This window comes from Teleopsis dalmanni, chromosome 2 (genome assembly GCF_002237135.1).
Source record: "Teleopsis dalmanni isolate 2A chromosome 2, ASM223713v2, whole genome shotgun sequence".
NCBI classification, from domain to species: domain Eukaryota; kingdom Metazoa; phylum Arthropoda; class Insecta; order Diptera; family Diopsidae; genus Teleopsis; species Teleopsis dalmanni.
In genome coordinates this window covers 55,499,768-55,514,675 of record NC_051847.1, presented here as the reverse complement: position 1 = coordinate 55,514,675, position 14,908 = coordinate 55,499,768, and the positions used below count along the sequence as shown (strand labels likewise).

Here is a 14,908-nt window from a genome sequence, read left to right as displayed (position 1 = left end):
TAGTGAACTAAAAACCCTCAACTTAATATTCTGGTTAACAATTTTTACAGTATACAGATTTTCTCTCTACGTGCTACTGCATTGCATTTGATGAACACTAATAATATGCTGAAAGTAATCGCAGGCTGTGCAAACAGCACGGATAAAGAAATGGTGATTAACATATAGAAAATAAAATAGCACTTTATTCCGACTTAAGCTACACATTGTCGTGCATACACCAACTACATGCGGGTCTAAAACAATTTTATGAAAAGGCCTAACCAGAGTTATTTCCTAAATAATTCATCCTTGTTTATCAGTCACATCCAAATGGTGCCGTAAACAATGGTAGGAATTTTTGGGTACACTTAAGTATAGGTTTAACATTAAAGTGACATTTACGATTTTGTTATTTTTGCATTTAGTTGAGCGTTAAGTGGATCTTAAGTGTTCCATGACAGGAACTTAAGTGTAATTTAACAATCATACGAAAGCGGTTTGTGTAAGTTTGATATTGATGAAGAAAATTTGAGTTTTTTGTGGTTCTTGCCGCCAGTATCTATAAAAAAAACTAATGCGCCATTTAGAAAGGCCAAGGTTCACACTGGACTATAGTGTCAAATAAGAAGAATACGCCATTCTCCTGAGCAAAAACGTTCAACGGTGAATAAAGCGATTGGATGGTGTTTATGTTATTTGTTGAGTTACAGGTGAAATTAAGAAAAAATTTAATCTTTATGTTTTTAATTAAATGTAATACCATATAATAATATAAAAAATATTAAAAAGATAAAACAAAATAATGCACAAAACTATTAATGTAACTAAATTTAAAATTATAATTTTTCTTGAACAATTATTTTATAACTTCCTTGCTTCTTAATGCGTCAATTTCAAGCTGGAGTTTTTCCATTTTTAATTGATTGATCTTTTTCCTGTCTTTTCTTTCAGTTTCCATTATTTGTATTTCTAATGCATGTTTTTTCATTCGATTGTTGTGCTCAGCAGTCATCATTTCTATTTCCAGGTTATGCTTTTTTTCAGCCCACTTTGTTCTTAGATCTGCAAAAGCAAGTCATTAAAAACATTGTTAATATCTTTTTTAATGTATTACAAGTATGTTAAATCAACTCACCTTCACCGCTGCAGTCGTTATCGTAAAAACTGTTCAACTCATTTATTTCATTTGGAGTAACAGCGGACAGTAATCTTCCATTTTCCACTTTTGTGGAAGACCCGCTGGCAGTTTTGCACATTTTTTGCTTCTCTATAGACGTACGCACTTTTAAATTCCGTTTTAAATTTTCATATTTTTTTCGTAAGGATGCCTTATTCCTAGAAATCTTTGCTTGGAAGTTGAATTCGTTAGTTATTTTCGTCCATGTGTCCTCCTTTTTTTTAGAGGACACATGATCTGTTTTTTTATTTTCTATTATATATTTATATTTGTTAATTATTTCAATTAAGTTATCAATTTCTTCAGCTGAGAAATTACTGCATCGCTTCCCCTCCATTTTTTTAAAACAGTTTAAAATTATTTCCGATTGAAGCTGCTACAAACATCTGATTTTATTCAATATTGCCATATTTTTTTAATTTTGATCTGCACTTAAGTTTTTTTGTTGTAGAAACTATAAAACTTAAGTGTTGGAAAAAACTCAAAAACCCCTTAACTTAAGTGACACTTCAATTTTTATTTAAAACTAGTTGATATTATTAAATTGACCCTGAAAGCAACTTTATGCAACCATTCGTTTTAATTGCCATAAATCTAATATTATAATCACTTTCAGCAACAATTGAGTTGCATTTATTATATTTAAAGGTTTTTTTTCTTCAAAATATGATGCAGCTTGAATATACTATAAGTCTAATACACTTTTCTAATTATTTTTCGTTAAATTAAAAGTGCACGTTTAATCTTTATATTTGTTTGTTTGCCGCACAAATTTATGTTTGAAAGAATGAGCAAATATTTTTTCGAATAACGAATAATATTATCAGACATGATTTTTCATTAACTTGTTATTAGTTAAATCAATTACGGTATAGAATCAAAAAACAAACCATGCATAAACCTTTACCAATTACTATGTTACTAAGTTTGGAGCGAATGGTCCTATTATTTTATCATTGATGTATACTAATATAATTCCAATAGAGACAATTTAAACGAAGAAATAATTAAGATATGTTTGTAAAAAATATTTGTATGCATGCACAGAAATAGCAACTAAGTGATTGATTATATACATATGTATATTGTATGTATATCATCAATCAACTGCATACGTTTACCGTTAACAGCTGTCCATACAGCACGAAAACAACAAAAACAAACTGAATAACTCAGGAATTTTTGACTGACGTCCTCTATAGCCATATGCTATAGCTATAGCATACGTATAAACACGTTGTTTGCTGAGGGGCTTTTAATGTAAAATGAATTGGCCTGTAACTGTCAAATTTTCTTTTTGCATTGAAAGCAACAACAATTAGTGACTGTGACTGCAATCACAGCTTGTAGTCCCCTTATAGAGACTAACCATATAGAGGGACTAAGTCATATTTAATGTATAATATATTGCACCAGAAACAGTTTAACTGATTTCTGAAGACCTTTGGTAACAATGTTTTTAAATTGGTTACTCAAAATTTACTTTGATGGAAAATTTTTATTTATTGTTTCTTAGAAATAAAATAATTCTTCAATTGATATCGTGTATAGACAAGCTTGATACACGGCTTGATTTATGATATATACTGACCATTTAAAAAGAACTATTTAAAATTTTTGGTATAAAATGTTTAAAATATTGCAAATAAAATTAAGATAAAATTTGAACTGAAAATGAAATTAATTTTCCCAAAATTATATATATTATATAATAGGGATATACAGGCGTTTCTCGGTAACTCGAGAAAACGTAAAGTGATAAAATATTATGAAAAAGTTTTGAGGCATATATATTATAACGTAGTTTTTTTGGGCACCAAAATTTAACTTTCTACACCTGTCATAGTTTTTGAGGGAACTAAGAAAATGTGAAAGAGTCCCATTTTTCACCCAAAATTGGATGAGTTCCAGTAGCCTGATAAGGCCTACCAAACCTTTCTTTCTATAATTCAAAAGAAAGTCTATTTCAAAATTAAATTTTTAGGAAAATTTCAGGTCAATATCTTCACAGGTTCAGAAAAAATTGAACTTTATTCGGCTAATTTCTGTTTTGACACACTGTGCGACGTAAGGTAGTCGTTTTTGCTATGTCTCTTCAGACATGAAGTCTTTGAGGATCGACTTTGGTTATAATACGAACACTTCAATTAATATATGCAATCATCGTTAATTGAGATCGATGTGTTTATTATATCTCTTGAGACCATTTTACGCTTTATTCTAGTTTTAAATCATTCAAAATTTATACGACAACACAAGGAGCGAAAAAGCTTAAGGGGATTCTTAGGATCACCATAAAATTAATTAAGTAGTAAAAATTAAATACGAATAATATGGTGATTATAGAAAAAACTTCATAGCTAAAATAAAAAATACTCCATTATACAAAATATTCTAAATATAAAAGTTGTAAGTTTTATTAGATTATATAGGTCATAACAATGCCTTAAGCAATACATACACACAGCTTTGAACAATTTTTCTCTATTTAATTTCAAGGTTAAATTTTGCTAAGCAACGCTATATAACTGATTTATCAATAACTTATAAATGATTCTCAAAAATGTTTTCTTATACTGATTTACTGATTCAGTCGATTTTTAACTCAAGAGTGGAAGAGAACACATACGTAGTAGTACTATAGGAAGAGGTATATTTTAATTGCTATATATATTATATGAAAATAGAAGTTAGAATATAAATTTTTTTTATATTTACAATAAGTTCGTATTTCAATAATGAACATTTATTTTTTTTAACTCTTTATTTCTTTTGAATATAGTGTACTTTACTTAAATTATTCAAAAATTAATAATCAAATAAATAAAGAATTTAATAAAATAAGTTTGATGAAAATTATTAATAAGTTATTTTTTTTTATTATTATGTATAAAAATAAGGCTATTGATAGAATGAATAATAAACCTTAATCATATATATTATACATCAAAGGTAGGATTATATATATAAAATTGGGTTTGGCAGTTTGTTTTAAATTATATCAATTTGTTTAAAAAATAATTTGAAGTTTAATATATAATATAAATAATTAAGTATGTTATCTAATTAAACTTATTTAACTTTATTTTCGTTTCAGTTTAGAATGTGTGACTACTACTATTGTTTGCATGATACATGCTCTTTGTATCCTTCGATACACCATTGCAGCAGTTCTCATAAATATTTACATTACAAATATCGTTGTTACCATCATTATTGTAATTATTGTTGCTGCAGTTATTGGAGAAAAAAGTGTTATTTACTATAAATGATTCAGTAAATAAACTATACTTTTGGATCAAATATATTTGATATGTTAAAATTGTACATATTAAAAACTCTGTCAGTTTCTTAATTATATAGTTTACGTATGTTATTTATAGTAGTTAAATAAAGCTTTCACTTTTTTAAACACATTTTGAAATGAATTTTATTTCATACTCAGCACAATGAATGGAAAAATGGATTTTAACAAGCGATGAATAGTTTAACATCGTTATAGTGTACTACAATTATAATTACATATTCTTAATGGTAATATTTTCTTGCCAAGAGTGACGCGTCTTTATGACGAAAAGAAACTGTTTAAAAGTTAGTCTGATTCGAATAGCAAAGAAAATATAAGGACAAAAATTTATTTAATTTATTGAAATTCTGCTAACCATATAACACTGTTTCGATTATTGTCAAATACACATCATCAGTGGTGTTAGAAAATATATATAATATAAACTAATTAAGAAATAATTATAAACTAATTAAGAAATTCGAATATTTTTTAAGACTACTGATGATGAGTACTTGGCAATACTCGAAACAGCGTTGTATGGCCAGCCAAATTTTAATTATTATTATTTAATGTTTTTAAGTACTGACACATAAAGTGTAATAAGTGCATATCCCTCTGAAATACTAGAGTCATATCAAGGGAGTAAAAACCTTCATTTGTAAGTAGATCAATTTTACGTTAATATCAAATCACCTATGTTCAGTTATTTAGATTGTCACTTTATGATTGTTACTTTATTCCTATTCAGTTATGAGAATTTTATCATATTGTGCCAATTTTGATTCAATGGTCCAAAATTTAGAAGTTTGGATTTGTCTATCCAAATGTATTAAAATGGTAACATTTATTTTTGCGTTCTAATGCCTTTTTATAACTTGATTTCTATACTAGAACTATGGAAAAACACCCATTTAGAACAAGTAAATTGTATCTAGATTTATGGATATCAGTAACACTTAATTTTCAAATTTTAAAAAATGTAAAGGTTGCAGAGTTAATTACAAAAGTGCTTCCCAGCATAATTCTATAACCAATATATGCAGTTTGTATCACAGTAAAATATATAAAACTTGAAGATTAAAGATAATTATATTAATACTACATTTGCCATAGCTGTAATTTCTATGTAATACAACAAATTTAAAATGAAGTAAAAATAAAGCTAATACTACTACTACTACTACAATTCAATGAGAACATCTTCATTAACACAATATGTATATATTTGCACTGGCCTATAATCAGAAAATGAATTAGAGGGGCTTTAAGATTGAAAATCGAAAAGTTTTGTAAGTTACCTTCTAGATTATATTTTGATATAAGATCATCTACTTTATCTGGATCAACTAAAGTATTCTAGTATAACGATATTAAAGTAAGCACACTTGGTATATTACTTTTAATAAAATTGTTTTTGTAGTTTTTATTTTTTTTTTATTACAAAAAATGATCTCTAAACATAATTTCTGTGACTGAATAGTATAATCAAAATCGCAAAATTTCGTAAATATCAAAATCTCAGTATGCAAGTGTCTCTTGTGTAAAAAAAATATTTTTCTAAAATAAATTCTTTTAGAATAAACCTTTGTTTCTTCTCTTCTTAATTGCTATTAATTGATATACCTGCTATTCTTGATTACAGTCCAAGGCTGAAATCTTTCCATTTTGAATTTTTAAGAGGTGATTTTGTGGATTCACAATGTGCCTTTCGATGCTCTCCATTTACCGGAAAAAGGCTTCTAATTAATCTTTGGTAAGTCTTTCTGGTTAACCAACAACGAAAATGGTGACCGATATCGGTCATTACTGTTTTCAAAACTGTTGCGGTGCCACCACCACAATATTTTAAACTCTATTCTTTTTATTGTAAGAAATTTATATTTTTTTTAGACGATATACTTTTATAACAGCTTTATTTGGAAACAACTTTTTATAATAAAGTAAGTTTGGGCAATATAATCCTAGCGAATTGAAATACAGTCTTCATTTTTAGAAACTAAAAAAATAAAATCATAATGATTTAAATTCTTATATTTAAGTAGATACGAAATTGTACAAATATTATTTCAAAATCTGCTAATATGAATAAACACTCGTCTGACTTTATGTTAATAAACTAGCTAAAAAATTAGAGGGTGATGAAACCTTCCTCGTATACCATGAATTCGTTGCCATCTGTCAGACATCATTAATATCAATATAAAATGCATAAGACAATACGCATAGTTTATTCGATCATTTGCGTTTAAACTAATTTAAATAAATCTGGAAAGTGGTAACAAGTGTCTATCTCTTCCACCAACTACATGCAATATATTGATATTAGTGTCCATTATTGCTATGCAGTAGTTGCATCAATAACATAAGAAAGTACTATTTTCTATGAGGAGTAAATCTACTAGCTGCTAAAATTTGAATAATGATTACAATAGAAACACTTATTTTTAAGCCAGTAAATACATTTCGCTTATTAAAGGGTTTTCATTCCTATCATATTTCATTTTCACTTATGCTGAAGTAGAAAAACTTAGTTCCAACGTTTCGAGTCATTTCGCCAGTACCGTTGCCTTTAGACTCACTCATACGTAATATGTCTATAAATACTTTTTTTTATTTCAATGCCTGTTTTAGACTTTAGATTTCGATTAAAGTTTAATTGATAACTTGTTAAAGATTAATGTTGGTTTTAATTATTTAATTTGGAATTACTTATGCAGAAATTGATGTATGTATCAAATCTAATGTGCTGATTATAGGAATTGTGTATAGAAACTATCTTGTTTTTTACAAGATAGTTATTATTTGGACACTTATTTTGAGTTATTCTTATGTCCATAGTTAATTTGATGAAATCTGGAATCAGTTCGTATTGTAGTCTCTACACGATGGGTGCTTAGCCAAAAGTCAGATCTGGTAGGTACAGCGAAACCTATAATTGACCAGACGTACTATCCCGCACGTGCGCTTACCTGTGGTTCTTATAGTAAATAATATCATTTAAAAAAACTTCAAATTTAAGCACAAAAAAACAAATACAATGAAAATATATAAATAGTTATACAAAAACCATGTCAACACATAAAAATCGTAACAATTTTTCGGCACTATAATGGATCTTTGTTAAAATTTATTGAATTTAGTTAGATACATGACAATATTATTTTTTTATACATCTTACTTTTTTAGCAATCTAAGAAATTTGCGGCCATTAATAGTTCCAGAGCTATTTCTGGTGCTATTGGAAACTCTGGAATTTCGGTAGAACTGTTCGTGTAGCGGACCTTATACGTAAAATACATGCATACTTTTTGCAAAACATGCGATCTGTAATTATATAAATTTAGTTATAGTAAATATAAGTTGGACAAATAAATTAATAGAAAATCATAATATTCATAATAACAATATGTTAATGGACTTTGAACAATTACTACGTAGTCATTAAAATTAATATATATATATAATATGTATCAGCAATATATATAATTTCTTCAGTTTAAAAAAAAATTTAATACAATTTATTTTATCAAATATAAATCAATTTAAACATTTGCATGTGTCGGTGTCGTACTATTCGATGAGGCACGAGTTTGACATTTAAGACAATTATTATTATACCTTGCCTATGAAAAATCTTACTAATATTTGTATACAATAATACATAATATATTAATTTTAATAATAAAACTTACGGTATTTCCCTGAAATGCACTTCATTTGCTTCATTTTCGGCAAACTGTCCAGGTCCCGACAACATCGCTTTTATTGTACCCGAGGTTAGTGCATGTTCTCTTTTAACAATAAATTCTTGACCGTCTGAGGATATAAGCTTCACATAAAGAGCATCTGGTCCTTCACATCCTCCATAAATTTTATCAATTCGTTGTTCCTCCATTTATATGATTAACTTATTTTTGGAACTCTATATGTGTGTACATAGATTCACTTGCGCTATAACTGCACAAAATTGCAACAACAAAAACCCAGCAACAATAAACGTTGAAACGTTGAAACAGGGTGTTCTCTCGACAACAAATCAATATTAAATCATATGTCTTGTAAATGAAAATTTTATATTCTACTTATAAATGTCAGCAATGCAATGTTAATGGTAAAAATTGTATAAACGATTGAATACATTGATTTTTAAAAATTATTTATAAGAACGTTTGACAAAGAAATACAAAGCTATTTGTATTATTTGTTTCAATTACAAAATTGTCTATACCAATTTAAAGAGTATTGTTAACTGCTTAAATAATGAATTCTGTTCTCCGATTTAGAGTTCATTTCAAACTCACATATAAATTGGCAAGGAACTTATATTAACATAATACATTATGATGACTGACATCTTCAGGGACCTCGAGATTGATATGATCAAAAAATACATAAAGGATAGAGCCCTGAAACTATTTACGAAAACTGTCACGCTTACAAACACCGCGTTATCGAATCTCAAATAGGTTACAGGTTCCTCTGGGAGGTATGTAGATTTGAGGTCAGTTATTGCTTAGTCTGATGAAGTGATAAACAATAATCCAGTAAAGGCGTAGAGTGGGGTTATGAAAAAACCTCGCAGTTAGTAGAGAGTAAAAGTGCTTAAGTCCTTTAAATACTTCTGGGAACTTTTCTAACAGTAATATTCTGTCAATATTCACAAATTCTGGCTCAGTTTTGATGTGTTTTGGTATTTTCATCGTTAGTGATTGTAACTATTGTATGACAATTAAAACTGCAAATCATATGAGCAGATCGTATTTCATTGCATCGATAAATATAATAGTTTCAATTTTTACAAATTTTAAAAATTTATTCAATTATAAAAATTGAAATAATGTTTATATACTATTTCATGAAAAAAAAAAGAAAAAACACTGGCATTCATCACAAAGCGAAAATTAATAAAAGAATGATTTGAACTGAATGAGAAACTTTTCAGAAAAATGTTTAGGTTACCGAAAAACATACGTAAAGAGTGAATTGCTGAACTGGAACCGTATGACAATCGAAAATCAGTGATCGCATTTAAATGTAGGTTTTTAGTTACCTTATATTTTTATAGTCATGGCTCGCATCAATAATGTGTTGGCAACATATTTGCGGTGTCTATGAGTTAGGTATTAGTTTCATGCACAATTGCGAGTATATCCAAGCTGTTAATAGAGCAAAAAGGTGGAAATTTACATTTTTCAACGCAAGATTCTCACACTCGTATGATGATCTGGTCATTTGGAAAACATCCCCAGTACGGGCAACACTATTACGCCATAGAGAACTGAGTACGAATGCATGATGGTTGGTGATCAAGGCTATCCACTCGAGCCTTGGTTATTTACAGCGCTTTCAAAACGAAGAACACAAAAAGGGGAAAAATATAACATGTTGCAAAAGCATTAATGCCATATCGTTAAAAGAGCTTTTGGTGTACTTAAAGTCAGGTTTAAGTGTTTGACAAAACAAAATAAAAATAGTTGTGTCCTCAACTATAGCCACGAAAGAGTAGGAAACATTGTATATACATTTTTTATACTGCATGATATACTAACAAAGCGTAGCATTGAATTGGATGTCGACGAAATAGAAATAAACAAAGACATTTTGTCTGTAGGAATTATTCAGAACCAGATATTCTGCAAGAAGGTGAGCGATAGAGAGAGGCCTATATTTCAACATTGTAATGCATTAATAAAAACAAATAGCATTAATTTATTTATCATTTTGGCCTAAACTAATATTGTTTAATGCAGATACTATTACTTGTTGTATTTTAAGTGGCAATGACCTATCATTCCCTAGTTTTTTTTTTAATTGATTGTCTTAGAAACTTGAGTGAAAGACACAGGGCTGAATTAACATGATGTCACTATCAGTAAAATTGAAAAAGAGAGTCGATTATTTATTAAATAAATAAAATTTTCATTTACATTACAAAATTATGACTATTATCTTTAATTATACTGCGGTAAAAAAGACTAGCCTCTAATATGTGACCCCATGGGTAGAATAGCAATGTCAAAAGGTTATGTTTTCATTGAAATCTTTATAGATGACAAAATTGCCGGAGCTGAACAGTATTTTATCCTACACTCTACGCTACTAAGATTACATGATATATGTAATTTTCCATCGAACAAGAAAATGTTTGTTATATTTTAAACTGTATAATAAATATATTTTAAGTATGAACTTAAGTTCGTAGTAATAAATATATCATATGTTATGTACTAATGGACGTACAAAAGATTTGAACATTATTTATATATGTTTCAGTATGCCAATATTCAAATAATACAAATGAAATAGTATGAATAACAAAATTTTGATATAAACAATTATGGATGTATTTAATTTGCTTTTAATCACAAATATTTTAAAATTTCTATTAAAAAATAAGAAAATGCAGATTAACTTAGTTCAATGTTTCAATTTTTTCAGTAGCTAAATATACACATATAACTCAAAATATCAGTTAGCTGTTGCGTCCGGATGTCGTTCTAGTAGCATTGCCACACCCTGTCCACCGGCTGCACAAGCTGCAACCACACCTAAACTGCCGTCCTCACGCACTAAACGGTTAGCAGTATGCATACAAAGACGAACTCCAGTTGCAGCAAATGGGTGACCAATTGATAGTGAACCTCCCCAATTATTCCATTTGCTTAAATCAGGACTTCCAAATTTTTCAGGTAAGCCAATATAATTCTTACAAAACCAATCTGATTCTAAGGCTTTGATATTAGCAAGAATTTGACCCGCAAATGCTTCATGTATTTCCCAAGAATCAATGTCTTTAAGTGATAAGCCAGTCTTATTTAGTAATTTGGGAATTCCATAAGCCGGACCTAATAGGAGTTGATCAATTGGATCCTGCGAGACATACACAAAATCACGTAAGTAAGCTTTAGGTTTTAATTTTAATTGTTTAGCTTTCTCTTCGCTCATTACAAGACATGCCGATGCTCCGTCCGTCTAAAAAGAAAAATTGTCATTAACTGTTCAACATATAAAAAAAATTTTTAATCACCAAATATGAGGCGTTGGCTGCAGTGATTGTGCCATATGGCTTAACAAAAGCTGGCTTAAGTTTTTTAAGACTTTCAGGTGTTGAAACTCTTATGCCATTATCTTTATCAACAATTTTATTAATTCCATTTACTAAAACAATACATAAATTATATCAATTATAAACTTCATATTACTTTTTACCTTGAAATGGTATTAAGTCTGTGAAATAGCCACTTTCCTCAGCCTTTTTTGCTAACGAGTGAGATCGAAGTGCATACTCATCTTGTTCTTCACGTGTGACTTTAAAAGAAGCAGCCAAACGGTCTGCTGAATGACCCATCGTTTCCCCAGAAGAAAATTCACTTACCGCTGGCAACTATAATAAAATGGTTAAACAAAAATACTTTTTACTTTTCCTCCTCCTATTACTTACTTCTGGTATAAAGTGACTTAATCTTATTTTGGAAAGTAGGCCTAATTTCTGTCCTAACGTTTTCGCTTTATTTGCTTGTAGCATTAACGCCCGCATTTGCCGAGAATGTCGAATAGGAACATCTGACATAAATTCCACTCCACCTGCTAATATGGCATCATGAGCATTAGCTGATATCAGTCCCATAGCGGTTGTGATTGCCTAAATAAATAAAATTTATTAATTGATAGTCATGTAAAATTTTTTCCTAAATCCAAAGTTTTGTATGCATTCGATATTTAAGTATCCAGCAAGTGTTGCAAACTGGTTTAAGATTTTATTTTATTTCTCACAAAAGTAATAAGAACTTTATATACTTTTGCAATAATTTTTTAATTTGCATATTAAATCTATATTAAATTACCGCGTTCGAACTTATGCATGCCATTGTCACTGTGTGGGCTGGAGTTTTCTGGCTAAAGCCTGCAGCGAGTGATGCTTCTCGCGCTACGTTGGAAGTTTTCACTTCCTGTATTACCGATCCATAAACAATATATTCTATCAATTCCTTATCTATGTTAGTTTTTCGTAACAAATTCCTGTGTATAAAAAAATATTTTTATATTTACTTTTTGAATACCTGTTCAACTCATAATAGAAATTAAGTACTTACAACATGGAGTGCCTGGCCAATTCATAAGGCATCAGTTTCGCATAACTTGTACCTGAAACCAAGAACGGAGTTCTTACACCATCCACAAGAACGATGTTTTTAGGTATAGTCGTTTTAAAGTTTTTTCGTGATGATGCATTAGAATAATATCTCAATCCTGCTGGAATGAAAATATGTATGTATAGTGACTATTATATGTGCAAGATTTTTATTAAACAAGATAAAAACATTTTCATTTTCTTAAAATAAGTTATAAAATATTGAATTGGTTTTATAAATTTTTTATTTTTAACCAAATGTGAGTATTTTCACCCAAATCAACTCAACTAAAACGTTTCGTTCACGTGTATGCAACAAACAAATACATTGGTTTATTTGAATATATAACTCAATGACCAAAGTCCATTCATAACTTTAACAATATATTTTTTATATAGTTGTTATATCAACCAAAATTTATATTAACATAAATTATAATTTTGTTTTTATTGGTTATTGCATTAAACACTTCAGGTTAATTGAATTATTGAGATGATAATTGCGCAAACTTTTTGCCTTAGTTCCTTGCACTTCTTGCAACAAGCAACATTCGAAATTTATTATCAGTTTTATTATTATTTTTATATAAAATATGCATTATGTGAAAAAAGCATATATTCTCATCACAATATTCAGTTTCAGTTTTTTTATAATACAATAAAGCTAACCATTATATTGACATATTAAAAATCCCTGACTGATGTTTGTTTTAACTAATCCTTGACGAATACTTTGAGAAATCATTGTATACAAATTAAATTAAAAAATCTATTTATGATCCTTTCGTTTCGGTTGGACTTTGATATCTAACAATATGTTGAGTCTGCAATCTGATCATCAACGCTAACCCTACACAATATATCGATAAAAATTATAAATGAATAACATTGTGTATTTATTGTGTAATTCAAAATGATTATTGTTTTTAGTTAAAAGCACAAAATATGTTATATTACTGTGACCATTTCAACAAAATTATTAATTATGCAATTACGAATGGAATTAATTGTTGAAATAAATTATTATGTAGACAATTTACTGCTAGATGTTCTGTTAGACAAAACAATTCCACGTCATGACATGAAATAACAAACATGACATTTATTTTGCGTAATCTGAACATTTGCGCAAAAGCATTTCATTATTAGGTCTGTTGCAGGAGGTACTCGTAGTAACACTCAAGTAAAACACAAGTAAAAACTGAGAGCGTAACACAAATAAAATGCCAAATTACGCTCTTTACACAGATTTTCATAGAACAGCTTTGTGTAAAGTCTGATGAGAATACCAGTGTCGTGCAAATAAATAATACAAAAATTTAAATTCAAACTAAAACAACTGATTCACACATCAATATAAATTTTACTTAAAATAAAAGTACAACTAAAGTCTGTATCGAGCTTTAATAAATGAATGAATAATATCGATGCGGTTTGGTATCTGTATATGTAATGTGCAGTGAATTTGTGAATTTGTATAATGTGCATTTGAATTTGAATTTGAATCTTTATTTATGCTATTGATAGTTGTTGCTATCTATTATATAAAATCTGTTTAATTAATTTGGACTACTTTATTACTTTTAATATAAATTTCATTACTCTCGAAAATTGCATGCTTTAAACAAAAGAAAATTAAAAAATTAGACAGTACACATTAGAGGCCTGAAGAACCCGATATATGCGCGCAATGGAACCACTTCTCCAACTTTATGCGTATCCTGCGGTCAATTGCGGCGCGAACTTCAATCGTTAACGATGAAATAATCGTCCCGTCTTCCGGTCATAATGAAGTTAAAACAGCCATAATGCGGTTCAAAAACAACAAAGCTGCAAGCGCCGATGGTTTACTAACTGAGCTAAGGTTCTATATGAAAGATTGAAACCAATCGTCAACCAACTGATTGGACCTTATCAGTGTGGCTTCAGAACTGACAAATTTGCCCTAGACCAAAGAACAAAGAGAAACAAATCACACACCACCTATTTATCGGTTTCAAAGCTGCTTCTGATACTACTACTAGAATAATTTTCTATGCCTCTATGTCTGAATTTGGTATCTCAGCAAAATTTATACAGATAGGTATGTAAAATGACGTTTAGCAACATCACCCACGCCGTCAGTGCGGCATTTTCCAACTTAGAAAAACAAGTTAACATCACTTTTGACAATTATAAGTTCGAAGTTGTGAAAGACTTTATTTATTTTGGAACGAGCTTAAATACCAAAAATGACGTCAGCATAGAGATTTAACGAAGAATCACTCTTGCCAACGAATGTTGGCCACCAGCTCCGATATTGTTGGACGTAAAATAAATACAAAATTAA

At 29.0% G+C, this 14,908-nt stretch overlaps 3 protein-coding genes across 4 annotated transcripts; all 3 read right to left on the bottom strand.

Moving 5' to 3' along the window:
- Window positions 1–795: 795 nt before the first annotated feature.
- Window positions 796–1,596, bottom strand: LOC119679385 (myb/SANT-like DNA-binding domain-containing protein 3). The gene is made up of 2 exons (XM_038091709.1): window positions 1,118–1,596; window positions 796–1,044 (listed from the first exon to the last, which is right to left on the bottom strand). Exons 1-2 carry the CDS (start codon window positions 1,494–1,496, stop codon window positions 839–841), a joined length of 585 nt encoding a protein of 194 aa, XP_037947637.1. The 5' UTR covers window positions 1,497–1,596; the 3' UTR covers window positions 796–838.
- Window positions 1,597–7,492: 5,896 nt separating this feature from the next.
- Window positions 7,493–8,445, bottom strand: LOC119679381 (elongin-C). Its single transcript, XM_038091704.1, has 2 exons — window positions 8,141–8,445; window positions 7,493–7,772 (listed from the first exon to the last, which is right to left on the bottom strand). The coding sequence occupies exons 1-2, from the start codon at window positions 8,341–8,343 to the stop codon at window positions 7,631–7,633; spliced, it is 345 nt and encodes a 114-aa protein (XP_037947632.1). The 5' UTR covers window positions 8,344–8,445; the 3' UTR covers window positions 7,493–7,630.
- A 2,329-nt stretch (window positions 8,446–10,774) lies between these two features.
- On the bottom strand, window positions 10,775–13,423 carry LOC119679380 (trifunctional enzyme subunit beta, mitochondrial-like). 2 transcript variants are annotated; one of them, XM_038091702.1, is made up of 7 exons: window positions 13,249–13,423; window positions 12,542–12,701; window positions 12,293–12,467; window positions 11,890–12,090; window positions 11,658–11,832; window positions 11,476–11,606; window positions 10,775–11,420 (listed from the first exon to the last, which is right to left on the bottom strand). In XM_038091702.1, exons 1-7 carry the CDS (start codon window positions 13,322–13,324, stop codon window positions 10,917–10,919), a joined length of 1,422 nt encoding a protein of 473 aa, XP_037947630.1. In that variant the 5' UTR covers window positions 13,325–13,423; the 3' UTR covers window positions 10,775–10,916. The 2 variants fall into 2 exon arrangements, with proteins under 2 accessions (XP_037947630.1, XP_037947631.1); XM_038091703.1 differs by having other exon boundaries at window positions 12,542–12,698.
- Window positions 13,424–14,908: the final 1,485 nt, after the last annotated feature.